Source organism: Ictidomys tridecemlineatus, chromosome 6 (genome assembly GCF_052094955.1).
Source record: "Ictidomys tridecemlineatus isolate mIctTri1 chromosome 6, mIctTri1.hap1, whole genome shotgun sequence".
NCBI classification, from domain to species: domain Eukaryota; kingdom Metazoa; phylum Chordata; class Mammalia; order Rodentia; family Sciuridae; genus Ictidomys; species Ictidomys tridecemlineatus.
Genome location: NC_135482.1, coordinates 197,701,734 through 197,715,367, shown reverse-complemented (window position 1 = coordinate 197,715,367; position 13,634 = coordinate 197,701,734). Strand labels below are relative to the sequence as shown.

Sequence of the window (13,634 nt, the reverse complement as noted above, 5' to 3'; positions counted from 1 at the left end):
AGTGGTGCTTAACCACTAAAACATATCCTCAGTCCTTATATTAATTTTTTAAATTTTGAGACAGGGTCTTGCTAAGTGCTTAGGATCTCACTAAGTTGCTAGGGCTGGTCTTGAATTTGAGGTCCTCCTGTCTCAGGTTCCTAGTTGCTAGGATCACAGGCATGCACACAGCACAGTGACTTTGTTTTTTATAGTGCTGGGGATGGAATCCATGCTGAGCAAGCACCTACTACTGAATTCCATTGCCTTTTATATTTGTTTTGAGACAGGGTCTTTGATGAGTTGCCCAGGCTAGCCTTGAACTTGTGATCCTCCTGCCTCACTTCCCCAGTAACTGAGATTACAGGTATGTGCCACCACACCTAGCACTAGGGACATTCCCGTTGTACTCCTGGGGCAATCAGAAATCAATCTGTGTTCCACACACTACATTTTTGGTTATCAAAGACTAGATGAGCCTAAAATGACACAATGTTTGGGTTTGGTCCCCTCCCTCCAGGTGGGGTGCACAGTTTCAGAAGCTCCAGTGTTGGGTGAAGGTGAAGGGTGGCTGGGGGGTGAGGGGCTGCAGAGATGACCGTCCTGGAGCAGGGTGTCCAGTGAGGAGGCTGTGTGGGGGGGCGTCAGAACAATGGTAACACACTGCGCTTTCTGCTCACTTTTCTTCTTTTTAGCTACACATGGACACAATATCTTTATTTCGTTTATTCATTTGCTATGTGATGCTGAGGATTAAACCCAGTGCCCCACATGTGCGAGGCAAGTGCTCTGCTACTGAGCCACAACCCCAGCCCCTGCTCACTTTTCTTATGAGCCTAAAACTGCTCTAGAAAAATAAAGTCTATTCAAAAAGCCAAATAGACATTCTCAGTTATAAAACTCAGCTCACCCGCGGTCCTGAAAAGCCGACGATGCCTTCCTCTCCCTTCACGGAGATGCCCTACGAGAGAGCAGAGTGGCATGAAGGGCTGCCCTTCCCAGCCCCAGTGCCCCGCATCCTCCATGACGTGAGTGTGCTGGGAAAGCCCCCCAGTGTGCCTGGATGACACGAGGTAGGCTGGTGGGATGGATGAGCGAGAGGGCAGAGACCCCTCACCCAGACGGAGGCCAGCCCACCACCTCCCAGCCCACCCACAGCCCCCACATCTGCCTTAGAACTTCAAATAAGGTTGACTGGCCAGGGCTTGTCGTGTGTGCAAAAGGAGGGCGCTCTGAAAACATTTTCTGGAAAACCAGAGTCCGGCTCACTCCACCTGTCGGCAGGAGCCCGGGACCCAAGGGAGGAAGGCACTGGCCACCGGGCTGGCCACCGAGCTTACCTTTATGCCCGGCTCCCCCCGGCTTCCCTTTTCGCCCTGCAGGGAGCGTGAAGAAGAAAAAATACGCATTGATTTGTGAACAGCAACATCTGACACTTGATCAGGAATATGAAGTAAAAAGTCTTTAATAAAACTTTAAACCATTACTAGAAATGAACTGTAGCCACTAATTCCCCGAATTTGCAGCTTCAAAAATCGAATGGAAACAAAAGTGTTAGTTTTAGATTTTTTAAAAAAATGTTTTTTGGTTGTGGATGGACACAATATTTATTTATTCATTTTGCGTGGTGCTGAGGATCCAACCCAGTGCCTCACACAGGCGAGTGCTCTGCCACCGAGCCCCCGTCCCAGCCCCATTATTCTAGACTTTTACAAGATAAACCAAATCATGTGTGGTTCCCGACACGAGTGAAAGGTGGCCTCTCTCCTATCCATGAGGTTTCCTCTGTCACTCATGAGTTACAGGTGTCTCAGCATCTGTGCCAGTGTCACCCTCCACGCCCCAGTGGTGCAGTGGGAGGGACACTCGGGGAGGAACCCCGAGGATGGCATTCATTTGAATGAGGCAGGACCAGGAAGGTCCTCGAGGAAAAGATGTGCTTGGAACACATTAAAAGCTCCAGCAACAGTGGCTTTAGGAAGCAGCACTGATTTTGTTTCACTCTTTTTGACTGGCGAGGTCCTTGGTCCCTGGGTCGCCTGACACTTGGGCTCCTGTAGCTCATGACTGCCCCCTGCAGGCAGGCTTGGAACCCACCCCCTCTTCTTGGAAGGTTGAGCCCCTCAGCTTGGCCTGGACCTGCCTGGTCCCTCCTCTGCAGTTGGGTCTAACTGCACACAGACCTGCTCACCACCTCCAGGCCACCTTTGTCAATGGTCACTTATAAGTGCCCGGGGCCACAGCTGGCTAGATTGGTTTCTTCCTGCAGTCATGACCCTGTTGGCCAATCTCACCTATGACCCAGGCCCCAGACCTCCTCATGTGGCGAGGGAGTTGGGGACTAACCCCTTGCGCGGGGCCTCCTTGCTCGCTCCAGCTTCCGGGCCTCAGTGAGCCCATCTCCCCCTGGCCCTGACAGGCAGGCCCAGAGAGTCCTGCCTGAGCCAGGGGGGGCAGAGTGCAGCTCCATTCCAGAACTGGAGTGTGCTTTTAGTCCCACAAGATGCCAACAGAAGAAAAGGGAAAGTATCGTAAACGGATTCAAAAGAAAAGGTGCTTCAGCCGAGCTAAGAAGAAAGCAGGTTTCATTTGTGTAATATGACCTTTTGCTCAGATGGATCTGTGATCCTGGCTTTGAATCATGCTATGGCCATTAACCTGTGTCTACCTCCCATACCTAAGGAGAGACCTGTCTCCTCAGTGGGTTCTCATGTGGCTTTGCATCCGCAGTTGTTTGAGATGAAGGGTGAAGCCGTTTCTCTGTGGGCCTGGGAACTGTCTGGGCGCCTCAAGGGCATTGGGAGGGCCGGCAGCAAGGCCTTCCCTACGTGGGAAGGGACTGAATGCAGTTGAGGGAAGTTGCCTTTTCCCCTCTCTTTTTCTCTAGTGCCACTGGGAAAACAGTCACCCTCTTTACCTTGTACTGATCCGGGTGGATGGTCGTCTTGGTGGGCCCATCGATGGGGTGGAAGGTGTCTGACGGGATCCCGTTGGGTCCTGGCAGTCCTACGTCGCCCTGAGTGTTCAGCAAGAGAAGCCATTGTGAATTGAAAGAAGAGCCGAAAGCTTGAATGGCAGTACAACCCACCACCACACTGCTTTTAATTTTAGCATGTTGCCACCTGTATACCTACTTTTCAGTACAATGATCCTAAAATAAAATGCTCATAACAGCATAATCCTAAAATGAAATTCTTTTTGTCCCACTTTCACAAGTAGTTGTTTAGCACCTATGCATCAAAACTGCGTGGACTGTCAAGTTGTGGACTGCATTTCCTTCTCTGGAATTCCCTTGAGGGCTCCCAGTGTCAGCCACTACTGCTTGCCAAGACAACCCCAAGATGTAAGAAATGCCTGAAAAATGGAAGGCTAGTCCAGTCTTACCACCACTCACCAGCTAAGGGTGTTTTTATGTAATAAAAAACTGTCTCAAATAAACCTATCATCTCAAGTTTGAGCCTAGTGATCACCAATAGAAACACCAGCAAACTGAAATGCTGTATCAGCTGTCAAGAGCAGCACTCTACAATGAATTCTGAACATCCACTAACGCGTCTTTTAAATACTGAAAACTGTCCCTCTCCTTGGTCTACTGGGACCTTGGTATTGTCACTAGTGGTTTGAATTAGCCCTCTGTAAGTTACACTCAGTTCATTTCCACTGTATCTAATGACCATTCTCTCCTTCCACTAATGATTTCTTCCCATATTTTTCTTTTTAAAATTTTCATCTTGGCATATATTTCAGCATGTGGGAAGCAGTCCCATTTTGTTGGCTCTATTTTTGTGTGTTTGGAAATTCAATGTTTTTCCTTTGAGACTTCTTTCATGCTCTTCATGCAAAAAACCCACGTCTTCACGTCTGAGCAGTACTTAGTTCCACTCAGTGTGCAGCTCAGCCCAAAGCAGAATGGAGACAGAGTGGCCCTGCTCACACAGCCAGGACCCAGGTGAGTGCCCTGGGCATGGGGGTGGCTCGGGGTGTGGGCGCCTGCTCTTCTCTGAGGCCAGGAGTCCTTGAATCTCAGCACTATCAGGAATGATAAAAGCCATAGGGTCCTTGCTCCTGCCTTTGAGGCCAGCAAACACCACTGTCACCTGCCCCTGAGATGGTGCCATGTCACCTCTGGTCCTTGACTGAGTCCCTTTAGCACCCTGCGTTTCCATTGTTAGAAGACACATTCACTAAATGCCTTTGCTTCCCAGCTGGGCAGTCTGGGGTCACAGCACTGGGCCAGAGGCCTAGGCCAACCTGGACAGCTTGTGTCATGTCTCACTCATCTGCGACCACCCTGAGAACTGGCCCTAGACGGCGGTCGCCTCCCGTCTCCGTGTCAACCTCGGTAACTGATGGCATCGCAGCTGTGCAAACCTCCCAGGGTGGCTTACCTTCTCACCCTTCTGTCCATAGAAGCCCAGTCCTCTGTTGCCCTGGAAAGATCAATGGCTTCTGTGAGTTTTAAAGTCAATAATCACAGTGAAATAAAACTCTGTTTTTAGAAGAAGAAACCTAAAACCTGCCTACGTGCACGGCACTGAGCCACGGGACCTGCAGAGGACTCGGGCTGCGGCTCCCAGGGGCCGACTGACTGTCAGGTCCTCTGACTGGGCCTCAGGGACCAGAGCTGAGGCTGGCGGCACTTTGGACCCTCTCCCGGAGCCCACTGCCTCTCCAGGGGAGACCAGGCCCTTCATTCCCTCCATTCCCTATTTGAAGGTCACTCTTTTTCCCATTCTCATTTCATATAAGCATTTCCTATCTTTTTGGGGGATTTAAAATCACTCTAAATGTAATGGTTAAGGTGACTCTTAGTGTTGGCCAACTTTCACCCTCCTTTGCCCAAGAGGCAGAATTGGGCCCTGAGCCAGCCCCAAAGTGGAGCAGCCTGGTGGAGAACCGGCCCACCCCGGTGTGGGAGCGGAAACGTGAGAGGCTGCCCCGAGTCCCCACACAGAGACCAGCTCTCTCCTGTCACTCCCAAACAGCTGGGCCTCATTCCCGGGTCTCCGTCTTCCCACAGTGAGAAGGGTCACGCGGAGCCCTCTCCGTCTTCTTCTCCGCAGTCTACCGTCCACCCCCTCCCGTGCCCAGGGCTTTTCTGAAAATGAAAACCCAGCCTTTAATTAATTGTTGCTCTTTGCTTCTTTCCCACCTGGCTGGGAGCTGAAATCAAAGCACAGAAAAGCAGCCTGGCTAGATCAGACGGCCATTTGGGTCCCCTGTGGTCTCCTCTGCCTCCGGGCTGGCTGTCAAAGTCACCAGGAAGTGACCTGGCTGGGTGAGAATTTGGGTCCCCACAGTCCTCTCTGCTTCCTGGCTGGCTGTCAAAGTCTCCAGGAAGTGACCTGGCTGGGGTGAGGATTGGGTCCCATGGTCCTCTCTGCCTCCTGGCTGGCTGTCAAAGTCTCCAGGATGTGACGTGGTGGGGTCAAGAGGGCTGCCTGTCTGCTGCGGCCAGTGCAGATCTGAGGCCTGCTGGGCTTGGGGGCTGCTGCTTCTCTGGCCACCCCACCAGCTTCTGCTGCCGCTGCTCTTGGCCTGGGGCCTCCCACCCTGCTCTTGGCCTGGGGCCTCCCACCCTGCTCTTGGCCTGTCAGGCAAGTCCAGCAGCTCAGTGAGCACCAGCTGCAGCCAAGTCTTGTCAGAGGTCATGGGAGATGGGGGGCAGGAGGGGGTGTGGCTGTTGTGTCACCAGGTGACATGGAAACGGGACTTCAGGTGGAGCTGGCATGGGACAGTGAGGAGTGGCAGGCCCTTATCTGGAGGGGAGGCAGGGTGGCTCCTGGAGGTTCCCCACAGTGCCAGTGGGGGTCTCTGATGGGGCGAGTCTGACCAACGCTTCCCTCATCACCCTGGTCAGTGCGGAGGCTCCCCCAGCTCTCCCAGGTCAATGAACCCTGGCTCTGTTCTCCACGCTTCTGACAAACCACCTAGTTGGTTGTGCTTCTACCAACTTAAATCCTGCTGTGAGGAACGCAGGATGGCAAGGGCTCCGCTGACCTGGGCAGCACTGGGCATATATGTCCCTAGAGCCCGTCAGACTCCAGAGACAAGCGTCCCCAGCCTCCCACAGTGCACATGGCTACCACCTTCCCACTCCCCCAAATCAGCCCTGAAGACAACTCGAGCTGCCCCTGGGCTGTGCTGTGGCATGATTGCCGACCCATAGCCACCAGGGTGACTTTCACAGGGTATCAGGAATGCCCCGACCGACCAGCACACAACAGACTATTCACATTCTTCACCTGGGAACCAGCCCGGGACTCCTGCTGCCCCACAGGACCTGTGCTCACAGTTGAACCTCGAGTCTTAAAAACCTGCGTATTTACTTTTATCATAGTCTAAACAGTAGTAGTTGTCAACCAAGTGTCCTATGGCCAACACACCCGCAACCTGAGCCCTCCCTTGTCCTGGTCCCCAAAACTTACTGGCTGTCCTTTGGGTCCAGGGGGTCCGGGTGGTCCCTGCACAAATAAAAAGACATCTGTGAACTGGTTTCTTGATCCTAGGACCCAAACAACCTTGGCTGGGAGCTATGTTCATAAGAGCGACTCTTCCCAAACATCCGCATCTCCTTTTCTCCCAGTCTCTGCCAGGAACTGAGACGACAGCATCTCGACGCTCATCTTTGGCTGGAGACGGTTTCCTGTGAGAAGGTCTCCTTCACTGCAGGAAACCTCCCCTTGTCGGGTCGAGGCCCGAGTGTCTTACTGCTAAAAGACCAGGAGCGTGGGAAAGGCGGAGACCCCTCGGGGTGGCCAGGTGTCCCGTGGGCCCCACGTGCAGCTGCTCGTCACCTGGCTCTCTTCCTGAGCTGCAAGAGGGAGTAACGTTGACCCCCACTCAGAGGGCCAAGGCCATTTGGCTAGTGACATCCAGCATCCTGCCTCTGCGATGGCCACGGCCAGGTGGGACAGACTTCCGCACCAGGCCTGGCCCGGGATGAGCCCATCTCCTCTTTAGTGACCTGTGGGACTTTGGTCCACTTTGCCCACAGATGACAGGTCCTTTGTCACATGGTAGGCATGGGGCTGGGAGAGTTTATGCGCCAACGGAAGGCCACCGATGGGAACCAGGTCCAAATCATCTGCCATGGTCGGCAGTGAACCAGAGACCACAGACTTTGAGTCCTTATTCTTAAACCTCAACAGTAGCAAAACATATGCAAAAAATGCCCTGCTCTGCGTTGGTGACTTCTAAGGTGACAGGTGCTGCAGGCTCCATGAAGCATTTCTCTATGGGCATTTCAACAAGTGGCCTCTGGGGGTGACTGGACAGAGGCCTGGGTGGGAGCATGCAAGAGGTACTTACGGGTCTTCCAGGGGCTCCAACTGGACCCATCGGCCCCATAGGCCCAGGGCGGCCAGGAGGACCCTGTGAACAACAAGAGGGTGTTTTGAAGAGACCAGCTGTGTGTGGAGGCCGGACGTTCTCAGAGCTGTGCTTGGAATCCTCTCTAATAAAAACAAAATTTACCTGGAATCCGACCAGTCCAGGCTCTCCGGGTTCACCCTGTTTGAGAGGAAATGATGTTTCACTGTTCAGCACTGTTACATTGTTTCATATCACTGCAGACCTAGGGCACATAGCTGGAGGGTACAGGACTCGGGGACCCCCACTCCCGGGGCAGCCCAGGGTGTGGGGTACAGGCAAAGAGCACACCTATGATTACTGCAAGGTGGAAAGTGTCCCATCGGAAATGACTTTTAAATTCCCCCCAATTCATCCCAAAAGTCATTTAAATGACTCTTAAATCCATCTTCCATTCTCCTGTGAATCCTTTCACGGGGCCCCTCTTACACTCCTTCACTTGGTACTGAACTCTGCTCAGAATTTACATGGGATGGGCTCATTCCGTCTACCCTCCTGGGCACACGTACCCTGTATTTGTCGCGGTCCTCTTTAGACAATGCATAAGGTTCACCTTTCTGTCCTTTGGGTCCTTGGGGCCCCTAAATTAGCAGATATACCATAAAGAGAGAAAAACAAGTCGTTAACACTGAGGGTAGCTCTAGTAATCTGCGCCATCAAGCTGTGGCTTCTGGAGTCTAAATGTCCCCTGGTGTACAGGTCACTCAAGCACCAGCCCTGTATCCAGTACCTCCTGATGGTCCCTGTGGTCTACACAGGAGACCTGAGCCCCAACCTGTGTCGGCAACTCCTGAATGTCCCTGTGGTCTATGCAGGTGACTCTGAGTACCGGCCCTATGTCCAGCATGGTATCTTTCCTCAGAGTTAAAATGGAAGTACTTTCTAGAATTTAACTTATTTTAAAAAATCCAAACGAGTCCTCTCTGTGCTCACCCTCCAGCATGCCATGAGATGTTTTATTTGGGATACCCTGGCTTCCTTTGGCATTAGTGTCCTAACGATATGAATGCACATAGGTTCCAGGCCCATTTGCAGGAGAGAGGCTGCGTTATCTCTACAACTAGTATTGTATCCAACATAGACAGTGTGGCACACATGTGTGTATGCACAAACATCTTTAACACCTACATATGCAGGCAACATTTCAAAGTGATAGGTATGTTTCTTGGTCATGAAATACATTTCAGAATAGAGGGGAAAATGGCGTAGCTTGTTGAAAAGCTGAACCATATACACAGGAAGCCAGGGAGGGCCTGAAGGCAGGGGGTGTGGTGCTTCTTTTGATTGGCTTCAGGATGAAGACTGGCAAAGCCCATCCACAACTTCCTCCTACTTTAAAAGGTCTTAAAAAAAACTCTTAAAAATGTTTTGAATTTGTAAGATTTTCATGGTAAAAAGGAGAAATACAGGGCTGGGGATGTGGCTCAAGCGGTAGTGCGCTCGCCTGGCATGAACGTGGCGCTGGGTTCGATCCTCAGCACCACATACAAACAAAGATGTTGTGTCTGCCGAAAACTAAACAATAAATATTAAAAAAATTAAAAAAAAAAAAAGGAGAAATACCCTACTGATAAAATACTTCAGGGTTCTTGGCAAGAATCCTGAAAAATGAATGAGCCACAAAATGGACGATTCCGTGAAGCTCCTCCCCTGGGAAACCAAGCCTGGTCCCGTCTGCCACACGGCAAAGAGCTACAGACACAACCGTCCTGCCGTCATGAAGGTCCTGGAGCCTGTGAAGCTGGAGGCTCACAGGGGAGCCCCCAGGCCCACGTGTTGAATTTAGCTTGCTGTTACACTGTCATTCTCCTGAGCTGGAACATGGAGAGAATGGAGTGATGCGGGCGGGACATCTGGACCAGGCCAACCGTCTCATCCAAGATTAAGAAGGAATATGGACAGTGAAGTTCCTCCAACCCAGGACAACTGGGCCTCGGCGGGGGGCGGGGCGCAAGAAAACACGGGCAGGAAAGGAAGTGATGTGTCCATCCGGCGGCAGGAGCGGGAGTCTCCCCGGTTCCAAAAGTCCAGGTTTGGGGGTCTGCCTGTCCTAGGCCAGCAGCAGGAGGCAAGTGCCCTTCTCAGAGTTTCTCGAAGGGTGGCCAGCACAGGCCCTCTGGCTGAGCCTGGAAAGGGAGCTCAGGCCACCTTCTCCCCTGAGTATCCGCCACCCAGGCTTCCAGGCTAAGCAGGTTGGACACCATGCTCATACTCACGGGGGAGCCGGGAAAGCCCGCGGGGCCGGAGGGTCCTTGCGGGCCTGTGTCTCCCCTGGTCCCATTGCAGCCGTCATAGCCAGGCCGGCCCCGGGGCCCGCCTTGGCCTGGGTGTCCCTGGGAAAGAGAACCGTGCGTGAGACCGGTAGCCTGCACATGGGTTTCTGGTCTGCATGCAATAAAATAGAGGTAAATATTCTCACAAGCCCTGACCCTTCACGAGTCCAAGCAGGCCAAGCGTCCTGAGGCCTGAGCAGGGCACACCACCTGGCCAACGGGAAAGCTAGAGAGGGAGGGTTGTGCTAACTCTGTGAACATCTCCATCTCAGTTACCTGATTTCAACGACGTAGAGGGGTGGGCTCAATGATGTACCACTTATAAGCTATGCAACCACAACCTATTACACAATTTCTTTAAATCATGGATATACTTTATTATGTGATTTCTTTTGAGCTTCAGACTTTTTAATCATAAGCCAAACACTGACATTCCAGAGTGACTTTTGAGCCCATTAGGATTCCTTTCAGATTTACTTAAAAAACTTGGAAACTTTCAAGATCGGTGAATAAACCCCCTATGTACGTGCCTTGTGCTCTGAACAGCACTGAGCCATATAATGAGAGAGTGGGGCTTTTCTCTTATCTGTGCCTCTGTGTGCCTCAGATGTGTGCAGTCACTGTGTTGGCCTGGTGCTGTCAGCCAACTCCAGTGGAGAGGCCACATGCTCCTGTAACAGGTGAGTGCAGCTGCCCACCTGCTGCTGCAGACAGTTTTCAGATAGGGACCCCCACGAGCGAGTCCTTCAGATCCAGCTTGTGGAAACAGCTTTCTCGGAGCTCTGCTCAGGATCTTCCTGTTCTGTGGTGCCCCTGTGCCTCGCCTTCTTCGTCCTTTCCCTGGATTATCTGCCTACTGTTATTGGCCTTCTGATTGGAATTGGATGAGGGTGTTTGCGGCTGCCTGCCAACGGGACACGGCTTGAAACTGTGCTTCAGAGGAACACTTAGACTACAGTGGGCTAGATATCCATCCCTGTGGCTCAACATCCAATTAGGTGCATTTCTATAAAACACAACTCAGCTTTTACCACGCACGTGTCCGCTGGGGCCTGCCACGAGGACACTGAGGATCCTGGCCACGCAGAAGGTCCTGTGACCTTCTTCTTTTAGCCGGTTCCTTCTTCTCTTAGGAAGCCTGAGGGCTGAGGCCCTGAAGGCAGACTGTGAACTCTCTGTAGCAAGCCTGCCTGTGCAGCTGGGGAGGGTCTCTCGCTGCATATGTGTGTGCCTGCTCGTGTGTGTGCCTTGGTGATACCGAAGATGCCTGTGCAGGTTACGGGCACAGACGTCTGTGTGTGGGGGGCTTGGGAGGCAGAGGTCTCTGAGTCACAGCAGCAGACAAGGGAGGTGCTTCAAGACGTGCGATAAACACTCGCATCTCTGAGGTCAGCTGTGGCCGGAAAGCCGGCCCTGGGAAACCTGCTTCTGGGGCCCCGTGGAGACAGCTGTGAGTCAGTCTGTTCTGTTTATTTTTTTATGCCACAAGAAGTAAAGTAAACTAGGTTACAAAAACACATTTTATTGCATTTTGAGACTTTCTCATGAACAAGCCAGGCTGTTCCTTTTGCTTGCTCGGTGTGGCCACTACCAGGGACCTGAGAAGCTGCCCTTGGGCCAGCAGGGCTGCCTTCTGGTCCTCCACCACGCTGCACATTCAGGTTGTTCAAAGCTTCCAGTGAGATCTCAACCCTGGCCCCTCCCCAGGCCCACCGCACTCACAATGTCCATTTTTAGCAAAGTTGCCTCAATTCTGAAGCCAGGTCTGCAAACATGCTCGTGAACGGAACAGTCTGGCGTGAGTGACTGGACTCCAGGAAAGAGCTCTGCCCGGCTAGCCCCCATGTTTTATGCTATAAACAAACAGGAGGCCTCATCCAACGTGTTTCTGTATGTCACAACTGTGCTGCCTTGAAAGCACGCAATGTCTTAAAACTCTCATCTTCCAAAAACTTACCGGAATTCCATCGGCACCAGGGAACCCAGAGACACCTCTTGCTCCCTGTGAAGAAGGTGACAAGTCAGTGACGGCCAGGACACGGTGCCCCTTGGGAGCCAGAGGACGTCGGCATCCTGCTTACCACATCTCCTTTGGGTCCCGCGGTCCCGGGGGCTCCTCTTTCGCCCTTGTCGCCTTTGCGGCCCTGCAGCCCTGGGAAGCCCTGCAGCCCGGGAGGCCCCGTGTAGCCCTGGGGGCCCACTGGCCCTGGCTGACCCTGTGGGAACAACGTACGTTCAGCTTCCAACTGAAAACCAGAACCAGTCACTTTCAGTCAAGTTATTTCTGGAACCAGGCTTTTCATTCTGGAGAGCTACAATCTGCAGAGAACTTGACGTAAACGACCGTCTTCTACCTCAGCAGCCAGAGGAGGGTTTCTGGCTAAAGAGTTTGAGGGGAAAAACATTAGATGGAAGAAAATGTGATCCTGAATGACATAAGTCACCGTGTGAAAGGGCGTCGGGCTGAGGTGAAGAGTGAACCTACTCGGCCGCTAGCCTTTTTCATAAAAAAGTTTCCCGATTTCCCCAATCCCAGCTGGGTCCTCAACACAACGCGCGTGGGGTATGCGAGTGTGTGTCAGCTGTCCAATGCCCCCATGTTCCAGAGTAGGGCATCTCTTCTCCTTCATACAAAAAATAAGGGGTGTCTAGAAAGACTTTTGTCCACACCCATTAGGATGGCTATTGTTGAAAACAACAAGAACCCCAAGCCCCAAATGTGTGAGGATGTGGAGAAGTCAACCCTGTGCATCGCTGGCAGCAAGGTGAGAGGGTGCAGCGCTGGGGAGAGGGTGATGTCGCCTCCCAGCACCAGATGGTGTCACAGGATCCCACAGCCTCACTCCCAGTCAGACCCCAGAGGACTGGAGGCAGGAACTGAACAGACACTAGCACCCTGGGTTCCCAGCACCATTCACATCGGCCAGGGGTGGACACAGCCCAGGTGTGCTCACATCGGCCAGGGGTGGACACAGCCCAGGTGTGCTCACATCGGCCAGGGGTGGACACAGCCCAGGTGTGCTCACATCGGCCAGGGGTGGACACAGCCCAGGTGTGCTCACATCGGCCAGGGGTGGACACAGCCCAGGTGTGCTCACATCGGCCAGGGGTGGACACAGCCCAGGTGTGCTCACATCGGCCAGGGGTGGACACAGCCCAGGTGTGCTCACATCGGCCAGGGGTGGACACAGCCCAGGTGTGCTCACATCGGCCAGGAGTGGACACAGCCCAGGTGTGCTCAGCAGATGACTATTAAACAAAACATGGTGGGTCCAGAGAATGGACGACTGGCGGCCTTAAAAGGGAAGGAGGCGGGGCTGGGCTGTGACCCAGGGGTAGAGCTTCCTTAGACGCGCAGGCCCTGGGTTCCCTTCGGCACCACGAATACAGAAAGACAGAGGAGGGGAGGAAGTTCTGATGCCAGCCGCTACAGGGGCTACTCGTGAGGACTTGGGCTGTGACGCGAGCGGGTCGTCAGGAGGCAGACGCTGGGCGACCCCACTCCCGCAAGGCGCCTGGGCGGAAAGCCAGTGGCAGGTGCCAGGCTGGAGAGGGGGACTTTTGCTCCATGGGTACAGAGGATCAGGTTCACCAGGTGTGTGGTGGTGGCTGCCGCCTACCCGTGCGCCCCGAGGCAGCCCCAGGGGAAAAACCTTAGATGGAAGAAAATGTGATCCTGAATGACATAAGTCACCCGCGGCAGGAGCACTGAGTGGGAGCCTCACCTCTGGACTGTTCTTAACCCGCACTGCTGGAGGTGTTGGGCCTAGATGTGGGGGCCTCGGTGGGGTGACTCTTGGGGGGATCCTCTCCATGCAGATCAAGGGCAGGGTAGGTAGGTGAGATTTGGAAGCCCCAGCTCTGATCTAGGGGCCAGCCTCCTCCAGACGAGGCAAGCTCTGTCCAGGCTGGAATTTCATTCTAGAGCTGTGTGTAGCTGTATGTACCTGTATGTAGCTGTATGTAGCTGTATGTAGCTGTGTGTAGCTGTGTGTAGCTGTATGTAGCTGT

General features: G+C 53.1%; 1 protein-coding gene and 1 long non-coding RNA gene across 2 annotated transcripts in view; one reads left to right on the top strand and one right to left on the bottom strand.

Annotated features, from left to right (window-relative positions):
• Col4a2 (collagen type IV alpha 2 chain) overlaps positions 1–13,634 on the bottom strand; it is a 146,207-nt gene that overhangs the window by 40,200 nt on the left and 92,373 nt on the right. Inside the window, exons 5-15 of the mRNA XM_005316988.5 lie at positions 11,705–11,839; positions 11,581–11,625; positions 9,567–9,683; positions 7,860–7,931; positions 7,456–7,491; positions 7,291–7,353; positions 6,408–6,443; positions 4,368–4,409; positions 2,897–2,995; positions 1,320–1,355; positions 890–940 (exon numbers count right to left, since the gene is read on the bottom strand). Coding sequence (XP_005317045.2) covers positions 890–940; positions 1,320–1,355; positions 2,897–2,995; positions 4,368–4,409; positions 6,408–6,443; positions 7,291–7,353; positions 7,456–7,491; positions 7,860–7,931; positions 9,567–9,683; positions 11,581–11,625; positions 11,705–11,839 — 732 coding nt within the window. The remainder of the gene's footprint in view (positions 1–889; positions 941–1,319; positions 1,356–2,896; positions 2,996–4,367; positions 4,410–6,407; positions 6,444–7,290; positions 7,354–7,455; positions 7,492–7,859; positions 7,932–9,566; positions 9,684–11,580; positions 11,626–11,704; positions 11,840–13,634) is intronic.
• LOC144365224 (uncharacterized) lies at positions 5,341–7,461 on the top strand. Its single transcript, XR_013423533.1, has 2 exons — positions 5,341–5,576; positions 6,489–7,461. It is a non-coding gene; the product is annotated as an uncharacterized LOC144365224 (long non-coding RNA).